At 35.1% G+C, this 13,111-nt stretch overlaps 1 protein-coding gene across 4 annotated transcripts in view; it reads right to left on the reverse strand.

Moving 5' to 3' along the window:
- Positions 1-76: 76 nt before the first annotated feature.
- Positions 77-13,111, reverse strand: part of GABRG1 (gamma-aminobutyric acid type A receptor subunit gamma1) — a 62,605-nt gene continuing 49,570 nt past the window's right edge. For all 4 annotated transcript variants that reach the window (XM_014887941.2, XM_088163320.1, XM_088163319.1 and 1 more), the window contains one exon: positions 77-9,498. In XM_014887941.2, the coding sequence (XP_014743427.1) occupies positions 9,226-9,498 (273 nt within the window). In that variant the 3' untranslated portion in view covers positions 77-9,225. The remainder of the gene's footprint in view (positions 9,499-13,111) is intronic.

A 13,111-nucleotide genomic window follows, 5' to 3' on the forward strand; every position in this document is an offset into this window, starting at 1 on the left:
AGAGAACTTCTCTCTCAGTTTCTTCTTCCCAAGTCAACCCATCACATGCATATAGAAAATAAATATCATAAGAAAGTGAGTAGCCAGGCACTATTTATTTTTTCACAGTGTAACTAATCAACTTCACAGCAGATACAGTAAAAACAATGCATTACCACTGCTTTACAAAATTCAGTGTTGAAACTCTCTTGATTTTTATCAATTTAAGAGACATCAGAGCACAAACATCTAATCTATTTATTTTGCACAGAACACATGTTATTCAGTGGTGGGGTATAATTTATTTTTTTTACTATGGCTTTCAGAGTTTTACATTTAGAAGATTACAGATTACTTCTCAGTAACATCTGTATGAACCATGCACCAGGGTGCAAGCATATTTCCTTTCAATGCACAAGGACTAGTGCAACATTTATACGAAAATTCAATAGATGTTAACATTCACAGTAGAGTTATGAACTATAAAACCTATCTTCCAAAGCACTGTTAGTCTCCTGGCAAAAGGTTTCTGAGACCTTTTCTCTAGAGGTCCTTATCAGCCAACTCTTTCTCATAATCTTACTTCAGAATTTCCAAAGTTTTGTTTCCAAAGCCTTGTGCCACCAAGCCCCTTCTGATAATGAGGGCCACAAGCATCTCCTTTCTGAGCCTGTTACTAGTATTCTTGTTACCAGTCTCAAAGTCTAGTTTGCACTTCAATAAATTCAGCTTTTAGCAGCTGTTACACTATTCTGCATGAGCTATGTTGCTGAAAACAAAACAAAACCCAGCAATCATAGGATGAAATCCCTCCCTTTGCTTTCACATCTACCAAGATGTCAAGAAAATTAAAAAAAAAAAAAAAAAGAAAGAAAATTCTCCCAAAGGCTACAAAATTCTAGCCTTGAACCATAATTGAACTTTCTGCACTATTCTGTAGCAATCTAATTTATTTAAAATACTTGGTGATGCCTAGTTACTTTTTTTGAAGTACTTGAAACTGAATGCCAGAGGGATAATTTTTAAAAAGGGCTAATCTTCTGAAAAGCAGATTTTTTTTTCTTTCATATCTTAAACTGTGCACCAGAAAATGAGGCATCCAAAAAGTAAGAGTATACTAAAAAATGCAAAACTCTGAGTCAATCTTTTATCATGATACCAACAGAGTTCTGAAAATGGAAGGCAGAACCCATCTACTCTGCAAATGCAGATGTAAAAGAGGAAATTTGCTCCTACCTACAGATATATATGAAAATCTACTATTCATATAGATGGCATTTTCTCATCTAATATAAAAGTTATATTTACTTTTAGTGATATCATTGCTTATCTCTTCTCTCTTTCTTCTTCAATAAAAAGGAGTAAAATTAAAAATTAATCCACAAGACCCATCAAATAAATAAAATAATTGTTTTAGGCTTCTGAACCATTCCTACATTCTCAATGTACAAACCTAAGTGAGTTTTTTTTAGGACCTTTTTGGTTTTATTTAGAACATAAATTTTATTGGCAGGAGGAAGCTTGTTAAAATGACAGAAACTGATGTATAAGTCCTCATATCTTGCTTTCCAGTCTACATATAGATATATATACATATTGTTGCCATTGCCATTATAATTTCTATAACACCCATAAAGTTGTAGCTGTACATGGGATTTAGCCAAGAGCATCATCTGTTTATCAAGTCTTCTGGTTCAGCCATGCTCATTAATAATGTTGTCAAATATAAAAATGATCATATCAGTGTTTCATTATAATCCAGCAGACAGGCTTTTTCAAATTGAGAAGCAAGTAAAACTCAATTTAATACCTGAAAATGCTTTAGTTTTCGTATTGCACACAAAAGATTATGGCATTTTAAGAGAGGCTGAAGAAGTCATGGCTTAATCATATTAAAAGACTGTGAGGATGCTTTGATGTTTCCAGGTAATTGAATATAATAATGGATGAATACTATTGGAAAAGTACTATTGGAAAAGTACCAAATTAACTAAGTAGAACAGTAAATATCAGCATAAGAATAATAATAATAATACCCCAAGCAATGATGTTTTTGGAAGGAAAACTGAAATGGAAGAATAAATTTGCTTCAGTATCATGTACTTTATACATAAACCTTAGAAGCAGCACAGAGAGTTACAACATTTATCTTATGTTTAATATTTCTTACAGTAAGTTATCCACAAGGGCATTAATAAATAGGTTTAAAAGGAACACTGATGCATAATATTGCAACATTGTCCATTGGTGCCAAAACACTATCAAATTAAATGCATAGTATAAATATTCATATAAGTAGTTAAAAATATCCGCATTTTTTTAAAACAATGAATAAAAAACAAGGATGTACTAGTAAGGCGTGAAATCTGAGTTACTGAAACATTATGTGAATTATAGATGCCAAGACAGAGATTTGGACTAAGGGTGCATTTAAATACTGGACCCTCAATATAATACCAAAATACATCATAAATCAACAAGTATAATTATCCAAAAATATTTCTGTAAATTTAGGGTTTAGATGATAAATTGCAATTGTTTATAAAACTTTAATGTACAGAAATACAAATTATAGCAGTATTATTTGCTAAAGTAAATTAAGTAAAAATATTCGATTTTTTAAATATAGGAATCACTATGAGATTATCAGATTCTGAAGTATATTTTATAGCAATTTAAACTGTAACTGAAGGTATCATAACACAACTCTTCATGTTCACACAAAGAGTCCAAGATTTTGTAGTGGACAACAGAGAGAAATACAAAAGATACTGTGAAGATGCACAAACCATTAAGATTTTTTCAGTGACTAAAGTGTGAACAGAGATTGCATATTAATACTGGGCCTATAAGTATGCAAATTTCCACACTTACCTTTCGTGGAAAATCTGAACTATAGGGTAAGTGCTTTCACGTCAACTGCTCTTTGGCCATTGTTGGGCAGATGGACTAATGTGACTTTACTGTTTAAAGTGACCATCATCTCATTTCTGAATATTTCACAAACCAAGACTCCTACATATCATCTTCGTAAGGAAGAAAAACAATTCAAGGGGAAATATATAGCTGTAGTAAGATGATGACTCATCCTCATTTCCCACTCACAGTAACAGTTTTGGATTTTGTTTTTAAATATTAAATTGGCAAAAGTAATACATCCTCTGTGGAGGCAGTGTCGGTCATTGCTTTTAACATCCTTCAGCCTTCTCAGGTCTAAATGACAAAGGAATCATAATGCCACCCCAGAAAGCCAGTCTGTCTTCTCAGCAGGATCAACTGAAAATCACTTTTCCAATGTTTGCAGGAAGACATCTCCTACCTGCAATGCCTGGACAAGGAAACTTCAAGAGGAAACCTTTCCTTTTCAGTCCAGCAAGGCTCAAACCCTGATGATTGAAGACATTGTATGTAGCCAGAAACACACAAAAGAATTGCTCCCAACCTGAAAAATATTTTGAATCTCAGGTAGACCTGCAGTGATGTATGGAAAAGTAGCTACTACAAAGAATTACGAAAGAGAAGCCTTATTACTGTGAGTCTCATCCCTTTGATCCTGTCAGTGGGACTCAGACCCTGTTGTCAGTAGAAAAATTGTTCTCATTTACACATGCCATATGCCTACCCTTCTGAACCTCTTTCCTTGACTTAAGAAAAGGAACTGAGAAAGAACAAGGTAGAACAGTGTACAGATCTTCTGTCTTACATCCTCTTGGCTCTCCTCATGCAGCTTAAGTGAGGTTGATGTACTGTAAGCAAAATCTACAGGCAAAGCAAGATTTGTCACTGAGAAGGGGAATGAATTTTTTCCCCCTTAAAATACCATGAGGCTTTCAGAATTTTTTCAGAATCAATATATTACTTGTGAACAGGACTCATCTATGGTATATCATACCATAAAAATAAAAGGTGCATATCATTTGGTCTGCTTCAATTTTAGCCAATCTACTGTCTCCAAGGGCCGTCTGAGATTTCTGCTAAAGCCTTCATTACCCTTCTGGCTTTCTCAGTGAGCTTTACTAGTAAGTAAAATCAAAACTTTTTACTAGCATCGTAACATCCAAAAGACAACTGTGACTGATCCTTGTGACAAGATTTAAATATCTTGCCCAGGAGTGCCACCAAAACTCTTCCTTACCACACGGGGAATACCTCGGTGCCTCATAGCAGGACAGTCAACTCAGTGAATCTGCTCTTGTGCAAAGATAAGCATTAAATGCAGGGATGCTTTTCTGTCATTGTGGAAGTCACAGCCCAGATCCATCTTCTGAGGGAAGAATGTTTCAAATTACAGTCCAGGCAGAAATGATCCTTTTAACCAGAAACTAATCTCCCTGGAGCACCCTAGCTATCCTCGTTCATATCTGGCATAATCACAATTCATTTTTCTCACTTCCTGATGGAAATATGGGATGATTACTGAGTACAGTCTGAGTCAGGTTTCTATTCTCAAATATTTTGGCCCTTGAGGGGACTAACACCAGTTTAGACTGGGTACTAAGACTTTCCCAGTGCCTAGTGCACTAATTAATACTCAGTAATTTAAAAAATTTTTTCTCGCTAATAATAAATCGAGATTAAAAAACTTTTTCTCATTTAACCTGGCCTCTGTTTTCTGTCTGACATTTCACCAGAATGTTCACTCAAGATAACTTTCTATTTCTCATTCAGTCTGTACTTAACGTATAGGAAATATATAATATTTTCCTTTTTATTTGAAGCATTAAAAATATTTAATTATGTTGCAGAGAAATCAAGGGCATTATCACAAATACCAGTGAGAAACAAATGAACTAAATATAAGTCACTCAGATCCATGTAACTTGATTCTGGGATCACTGCCACCATCAATCTTTCCCTCCTATCATTGTTTCCTTTCCTCCCACCAGTTTTCAGTGCAGATTCTCAACTGAATGAAAAATGCCCATCACAAGAAGCCATCCTTCAGCCTCCAGCTGCAAACTCCCACCACCTGCCTTGGAGAAAAACTTGGTCATAATCTTGTGTGTTCAGTCAGAGGATCCCACCCATTTGAGTGCAATATTAACTAACTAAAAGCAAAATAAAGATAATTTTTCAGGTTTTGCTTCATCTGGCAACAGAGCATTAGAACTGCTGCTGCTGATGGAAATGAAGCAGAAACAAGAGACCACTGAAAAAGAGAGGACAGATAGATTCCTCCATTTGAATCACCTGTGTAGCAAATCCATAGCATGAACCAAAGCAAAATCCTTTTTCTACAGTCTGGAGGCTATTCTACCTCTCCCTGTAAGTCTCCCCCTCCAGCACATTCGTGAGGCATGAGGACATCCACTGAGCTTTTTCAGGAACAGAAGCACAGTAATTCGTTCTGATTCCTGGTTTTGTATTTTTCAGCTGTGAATTTCTACATTAGTTTCTACCTTCTGTATCTATTATAATGACTAAAAAATACAATATTATTGTATAAACATGAAAGATCACAGTAAAGGTATAACTGAGAGAAACTACAATGAATTCTAAAAAAATAATTATACTAACAGAAAAATGTATTTGCACTAGTTCTCAGCTATTTGGAAACAGTAGACAGAAATTATGACTGATAAAATTAAATGAAACATATCTTACTTTAGGCAGATAGATATTTAAATCCAGGCTCCTCCTGTTCGCTTTCATTTTTAAGGTGTTCACAAATTACAAACCACAGTTCGTATATCAATTTTAAACAAATATTTTACTACCATACCAAATAAAGAACAGAAAGTTATAAAAATACTGTTGGAGGAGATTCTTCTTCAAAGTCTTACACAATCCTATATCTCTGAATGCCAGAAAACTGGATAAGGTTAAAGTCTTTGAAGCACATCAACATGTGAATACAAAATACGTCACCCAGAGTTCATGCTTTGGTTGCACTGCCACCACATAAAGCATATTCATTCAGACACAGAAGACATGCACTGGGGATCAGTGAGGTACAATCATAGACAGAACCTTACCAAAAACAACACACTGATCTGTACTCACTACTAAAACAGACAAGTGGTAAACACTAATACAGAAATATCAAGGAAAAGTCTCTTTTTTGAAAAATACATATCAGGAGATGCCAAAGATAGGTGCAGTATAAAACGGTATTCCCAGAATTTTTCCATTCTCTGCCTTTACAGCAATTTCTCCTATTACGTCCCTCTGTTTCAGTGAGAAAATCTCTTATTGAAAAGGCTCTGGCTCACATCCTTAATGTTCAATTATTTGAGCTACTGAACACTCATTATTGAAATTAGTGCAAATTAAGCATGTGTTAATGGCATCAATTCATGATAGCATCACTCTTTTTGACAGTACATAAGCACTCTCTATTCTGAATTCTGGTCTAATAACAGTACTAATTAGGAATATGTTTAAGTGTATGCTTATGCAGTGATGGTCAGAATAATATGACTCCCAAAAAATGCGACCCCAGCTAAGAGTAAACAAACTTTTTATCCAGGTAAGTTAGAAAAATTATTGCAGCATCTAACTCCAATTAATCATACTGTCTGTTTCTTGCCATTTTTTAAGTATCACTTAGATTTCTTGAAATCAAGTCTTTACATGCAGATTAGAAAGAAAATACATAGGACTAAAATAATACATTTATTACATGTCATGTTGCAGTTCACTGCATTCTCATTCCTATTTGCACTCACAGTACTATGAGAAAGTAGTATTATTTCATCAGAAACAAATGAAGTACACAGAAAAGTTTGTCAACAGACAGAAGCAAGTGTATCCATAAGCCAAGCAGCCATAACATTCAATAGGTTTAATACTCCATTACATTGTTCCACAGAAATTAGAGATGAAAGACTTCTTATCCATCCCTTGCCAATTCTGAACGTTTTCTGTTCTCCAATTCAGTCACTGGAGGCTGATTGGCAACTGACAACCACATGAATAGAGAAAGCTAACTAGATGAGCCAGAGGAGAGCAGGCTGTGAAATTTGTATTTCCTCTTGTGAAGTGCCAAGTTCTTTTAAGTTTCCATTGTTTAAAGGTGAATTAATGAAACTCAGGAACTCACTAAATCTGGGCCTTGCATTGCACATTAAGCTGTCTGCTTTTCAAGCACATACCCAACATACTGCTGAAGCCACCTTCATCCCTCCTACAGAGGAATGTGTTCAGTATGCTGTCAAAAAGCATCAACCTACATTATGGAATTAAAACTGACATGTTTCTTTTGGACTGAACATTTTATGAAAATTAGACTCTAAAAACCCAATAAATTATAGCAGATCAGTTTTGTTAATGATGCCACACTTCTACGCTCAGTCCAACTCTCAGAAGAGCTTGGTACTAAGAAAGGTCATTCCACAAATAATGTCAGCCATCCTCATCATCTGGGCTTTCAGACTCTCTCAACCACTCCTATATTTTATCAGCTAAATACTGAAATAAATTGGGTCTTCTGTCACACTTCCTTCCAGTACAACTGCATATAATCTCACGTTCTTTATTAAACTTTGGGGCTGAACACTGGAGTAACATTTCCTCTGAAATGTGTATTGTATATCATATCTTACTATGTCTGGAACCAACTAGACTGCAAATACAGTAATCCTATCTGAGAAATTCAGAGGGAGCATATTCAACAGAAATATTGGGGGAGGGGTGCAGCCCTTCATGTAACATTTTCTATTCTTAGCTATTAATCATGTCTTTATCTTTAGTACTGAACATCCTTACCTACAGCCAAATGCTAATCCCATTAATCCTCTTTAAAGATCTGTAAGGTCTTCTGTGTAATGCTGACTTTTACTTAATGCATATCTTAATTTTACAGTGATTTTGCAAGCTCACTTGAGACCAGTTTCTTTTTGAGAAAGGAGGAAAGACTACACTTTTCTATAATGAAGACAATGGATTTAGAAATAGAAATTAGATACCAAGTGTTGCCAGCCAGCAATAGCCAGCAGCAAGAAATGAGTCCAGAAAGACCACTACTGAAGGATTTGTACCAAGGATCTCACCAGAGAAAAGATGGAGAACTGGTCCTATGATTTTGGGGGGATATATCCCATCTTGGAGAAGGTTCTGCAATGAATAAGGATTATTTTAACTCCCCTTCCATAACCCATCTTTTCTGTTAGAAACAAACACATATTAAGAAGGTAATTACCCAACAATCCATACCACACATTCAATACATTAATACTACTTGGCTTTGGATCAGTGAGTGGCTTGTGCAGTAACAACCCGAATCTACAGAACCATGCTGTATGCAAAGTGGACCAGATCACACACTGCACTCTGAGGATTTAACACAGTGACTTTGAGCACTGTGACTATAGCACTGTTACCAGCCTTCCAAATTCTGTTGATAAAAATTCTTCCAAATGTAGTGTTATGACTTTTTCTCCAACACTGAGTATGTGAAGATCATTATGCTCAATGGCCAGAACCTTGGCCAACACCAGTCTATTTTCCATGAAAAAAGCAATCAGTGGCAGCTGGATAAGAATTTCTGAAAGTTGTAGACTTCTTGGACAGCTTCAGTGAACTCACGACAATGAAGTAACAGGAAATGGAGCACAGATATAAATGTAATCTAAGGTTGAAAGCCAAAAGTCTGTATCCATGATCAGGATAAGACAAGCTCAGAATCATCCTTGGGTGTTTTGATATATCTATTCTTTGCTGCTCTAATATCTGCATTCTGTATAAATCTGAATTGATTAATTATCATCTAATCACACTTTTTAACATACTGGAGAGAACAAATGGCTGATTTAAGAGAGGAATCTTATATTTCAACTTTTAAGATTAGGGATTAATAAAATCATCACTTTATGGATTAAATGGATAAAAGGGATTAATCCCATTTAACTAAGGCTTTCTTTATAAAGGTGTAAAAGATGATACAAAATCCTTCTGCATTGTTATTTAGGATTAAAATTGAGAGCTTATTTAGGATGGTTCAGCTAAATGGCATGGCCTGTGATTCTGCATTTTCTTAGAGCTGGAAAAAATGTATATATGTGTATTCAGGAAAGATAAATCTTAGGTATATTTATTTTAAAATGTTCTCTTCAAAATACCAGTATCAGTTCTACAGTTGATCACAAGAGGGAGACTACATCATCGTATTTCCTCTCATTGTTCCAAATTTTTAAAGCATATAAACAATTTGAATCATTTGGGACCAGCTGTAATCTTTGCTCAGTTAAAAGTATCAATGACTATTCAATTTGTATTTTTTTTCTGAGTTTGTCAAACCTCTGAAATTTACAGATAAAGATAGCCAATCCAGTAAACAAGATTGAACAATGCAAAGGCAGTTGGAAAGAAGATTCGAGAATAGGAGTCAATTTTTGCTATACGGATGTGTATTCTTCCTTCTCGCCAAGATCCTGTGCGGCAGTCTTCAAAACAACAAAAGAAACTAGCACAGTCTTTTCCTTCTAGGCACTCATATCCATAATCATCATCAGGGAGATGATTAATGTTATTAATTGGAATTAGTGTTGATCCAGGTCGAAGAGCGATTGCAGGTGGTTTCTTAAGGAAAAAAAAAAAAGGGAAATACAGTTTTGCGTGTTTTTATTCTCACATAAAATAATTCCATAGGCTTTCCCTGGCAATATAATCACCTTCAGTACAATATATAGAAATTCTTATATTAAAGAAAGCAGTTTGGGGAGCTTAAGAAATTAGGAACTGCTGCATGTAATTAGCACATGCAGGCAAAGGATCATGAACGATTTTCACCTGCCACAGTGAAAATTGGGTTGTGCTGGGATTTGGGAATAGTAGATAATTAGTTACACAGACAGGGTTAGCTGATCCCTTCTACACAACACAGACAAACATTTTGAAGTCACTCACTTCTTGACAACTGGGTCACAACCAAGTCCGAAAGCTATAATCACCACTAGCAAAGGAATGATGGTCCTCCCATCTTTTGGAGTTTTTACAAAGAGGCTGGCTGTGTTTCTGGAAGCTACATTTTCGCAAAAATATAAAAGCTAATGGGTTTAGCACAGCATCACTGGTGAAGTTTAGCAGACTGAGACAAGAAAGGCCATCTAACTCTCAGATGTTAAATCCCAAAACAATACAGCCCCCCTTTAGAATCCAAGACATGACTCCTTAGGAGAATGATACTCAAGTCACTGATTAATTCAGTTCTTAATTCTTACTTTCACTTTCTGTGGGCATAAGAGCCTTCTTGTGTCTGAAAAAACTCAGTGTAGTATATGCTAATAATTCTCATTGAAGAAATCTGGGTGGCTTATTGCCTAGTACATATAGTGTTTGCTATTCCCTTACTTGTGACTTTTGCCTTTCCTTTTACTTACACTAACACAACCCACCTGTTCCCCTTTTATTTCTTTGTTTCTCCAGAGTTTTGTGTGCATCATCTTTGTTTTCCTGATTGTTTCAAAAGATATTATCTTTTTTCATCTGTCCTTTATCTTCTCTTTCTAAATCTCATGGCTGTTTTAAACTATTCCATAATCCTCTTTCAACTTACCCCACCTCACCTCACATTTGAAATATTATGGAATAGCATCTCTTCTAAAATCTTCAGACCAAAGAGAAGGGTTACATTAACACTACTCTTATATTGTGTTCTCGCTTTTCTACATTCTTCATATTTTGTCATGTAAGGACATAAAACAGCAGAAAAGGAAGCAGTGAGAAAATCTAAGTGGATATTTAAGTTCTCTTAACCAATTATACATGATAGGCAATGAAAACACATTAAAAATATGGGAAGTTGGAAGCTATAATTTAGCTTCTTGTAATGCTTTAAAGTCCCATTGTCCAACTATCTGGGAATTACTTTGGCCAGTACACAGACCTCTCTACATTGTTAAGGTGACATTCTTTTGCTTCAGGGGCATTTTACCCAATATCCCAAGGGATGGTGTTAATGCAGTGCAGTATTCATCATGTTTTCAAATAGCTTTATTTAATAAGTGTCTTTACCAGAGAAAGTTTCACACAGACTGCTGTTTCAAAACTTATTATACATGATGACCTACGGAGCTAATTATCATCCTAAAGGACCTCATTATTCTTTTCAGTTATGATAAAATACTGGCAATACTAAGAAACAGGAGTTACATGCTTCTATCTTAATTTGAGGCATTGCAAAGAGAGCTTATTTTTATAAAACATGAAAAAAAGTTTAATTTTTTTTTTTTTACTTAAGGAAAAATCTATATTCTGCTGAAAATAATCAGGGAAAGATGCCTGATTCACACCTACTCTGGTTTTAAAAAAATTTTCTCACTCTTGGTTTTGACCATGTACGATATATGGCATGATATATGGCATGAGCTGTTTCTACTAGTGAGATAAAACAGGAATCCTCAACACAGAAAGAGCATGGGAGAACAAAAAAAATTACAGTTACTGCTTTCCACTGATCTCATCACCAGCACAGACTGGAGGTGGCTACTGAATTACAAGTTTGAAGAGGTGGCTTGAGAGAGGCAGACATAGTCATCCTGTAGGCTTAACTACCTACAGGAAATACATTAAATGTGTTTAAGAGGCAATGTGAGGGAAAAGAGGAAAAAAGACCAACACCTCACAAGAAAATGCCTTTATATAGATTGGCAGAAACTGAAAAAAACCCAAAACAAAACAACAAAACACCCACAACATATAGATATGAAAGTACATGCTGATTTTTTATGGATATGCCTACTGAAATTGTAGATAAAACTCCATGTATTGTGAGATCATTTGTAATACACTCTGATAGAATCAAACTCCACTTATTCTGCAATAACACTAATATAAGTACAAAAGAAAGCCATTGCCTTTAGAGATCATGGCACAGTTGATACACTCATTTCAGGTGAAGTGATGATCAGAACAAGATCCACAACTAATTAAGTTTAATCTTTCCTGCCCAAACTCATTATACTTACTGATGTGGATTTGCATAAGCCAATTCATACTACCTTTCTTGAATTATGCCAGCACATATTTCCTAAGATAAAATTGCTGTAATAATTCGTAAAATCTCACCCTTTTTTCACAAGATCATTTATTGTGGCTTATTGGCATCCCTTCCTGGAATAGTAACCATTTATTGCATTTTGCAGTAGAAATAGAAGATCTATGCAAGGCAAGTTTCCCAAGGAAAAAATCACTTGTAAATGAGTTTTCAGAAGGAATTAAACTGACTTTTAAAATTAAACTGGGTTTTTTTGAGTTACATATCCATAATTACAAAACAAAAAGAATAGATAAAAGTCTTTGACAAAAATAAAGGAGGGGAAAAGAAAAGGGGAAAAAAAAAAGAAAAAAAGTATTTGTAATGTTATGACTTCTCATTAAATAAATAGATGTCTTCTTTATTTATTTGGAGCAAGAAAAGTCACAGCTTTTTATAAAACATTGCCAGAAAAACTCCTATCAAATTGGAATCCTTGCATCTAAGTACATTAAATTTAATTCTCCCTCTTTTTAGTGTAATCTCTTTATTTTGTATGGTCTTATAACCATAACATGTTTAAAGAATTCTGTGCAAAAAGATATCTTTTTCTTAGAAATAAAAAGCTTTTTACTGGGTTTATTTAAGAACCCAATAAAACACAGTTAAACAGTATTTTTAGTATTATATTGCTAATTTTATCTTAGTGAAAATTCCCGCTATTTATTCAGTAAGTTTCATAGTTTCTATCTTATCATTATTCTACATTTAAAATTTTCATATGCATTGAAAATCTCAAAGCACTTGGAAGATTATTGCACACATGGGTGATGTGTGAACAGATTCTGCAAAGTGTCCTTATTTCATTCAATAGAGCATACTGGCAAACTACTTCAGTGTCTTTTGATTTGTCAGCAGCTGATCTTTAATATCTGCCTGGTCTGAATGAAGCAGTATTTCCTGATATCTTTGTCTTCTCTGTGTTGTGCATGCCAAGAGTTGACCCACTCAGCTCCCTGCTCACTGCACGTTGTTGAGCCCTTGCTGCAGCAGCAACCTGAAATTGAATCTGCTGTGCTGGCACTGGGATGTCCCCACAGCCTCTGTTACCTTTACCCTCATAACTCAGCTGTGGCCCTTGCCAAAACCTGCATTCTGCCCCTTCTGTTGTGCCCACATTTATTTCTGCTACTAACAGGAAGAAGATTTGAGGTTTCC

The sequence above is a fragment of the Sturnus vulgaris genome, chromosome 4, assembly GCF_052056855.1.
Source record: "Sturnus vulgaris isolate bStuVul1 chromosome 4, bStuVul1.hap1, whole genome shotgun sequence".
Classification (NCBI taxonomy): Eukaryota; Metazoa; Chordata; class Aves; order Passeriformes; family Sturnidae; genus Sturnus; species Sturnus vulgaris.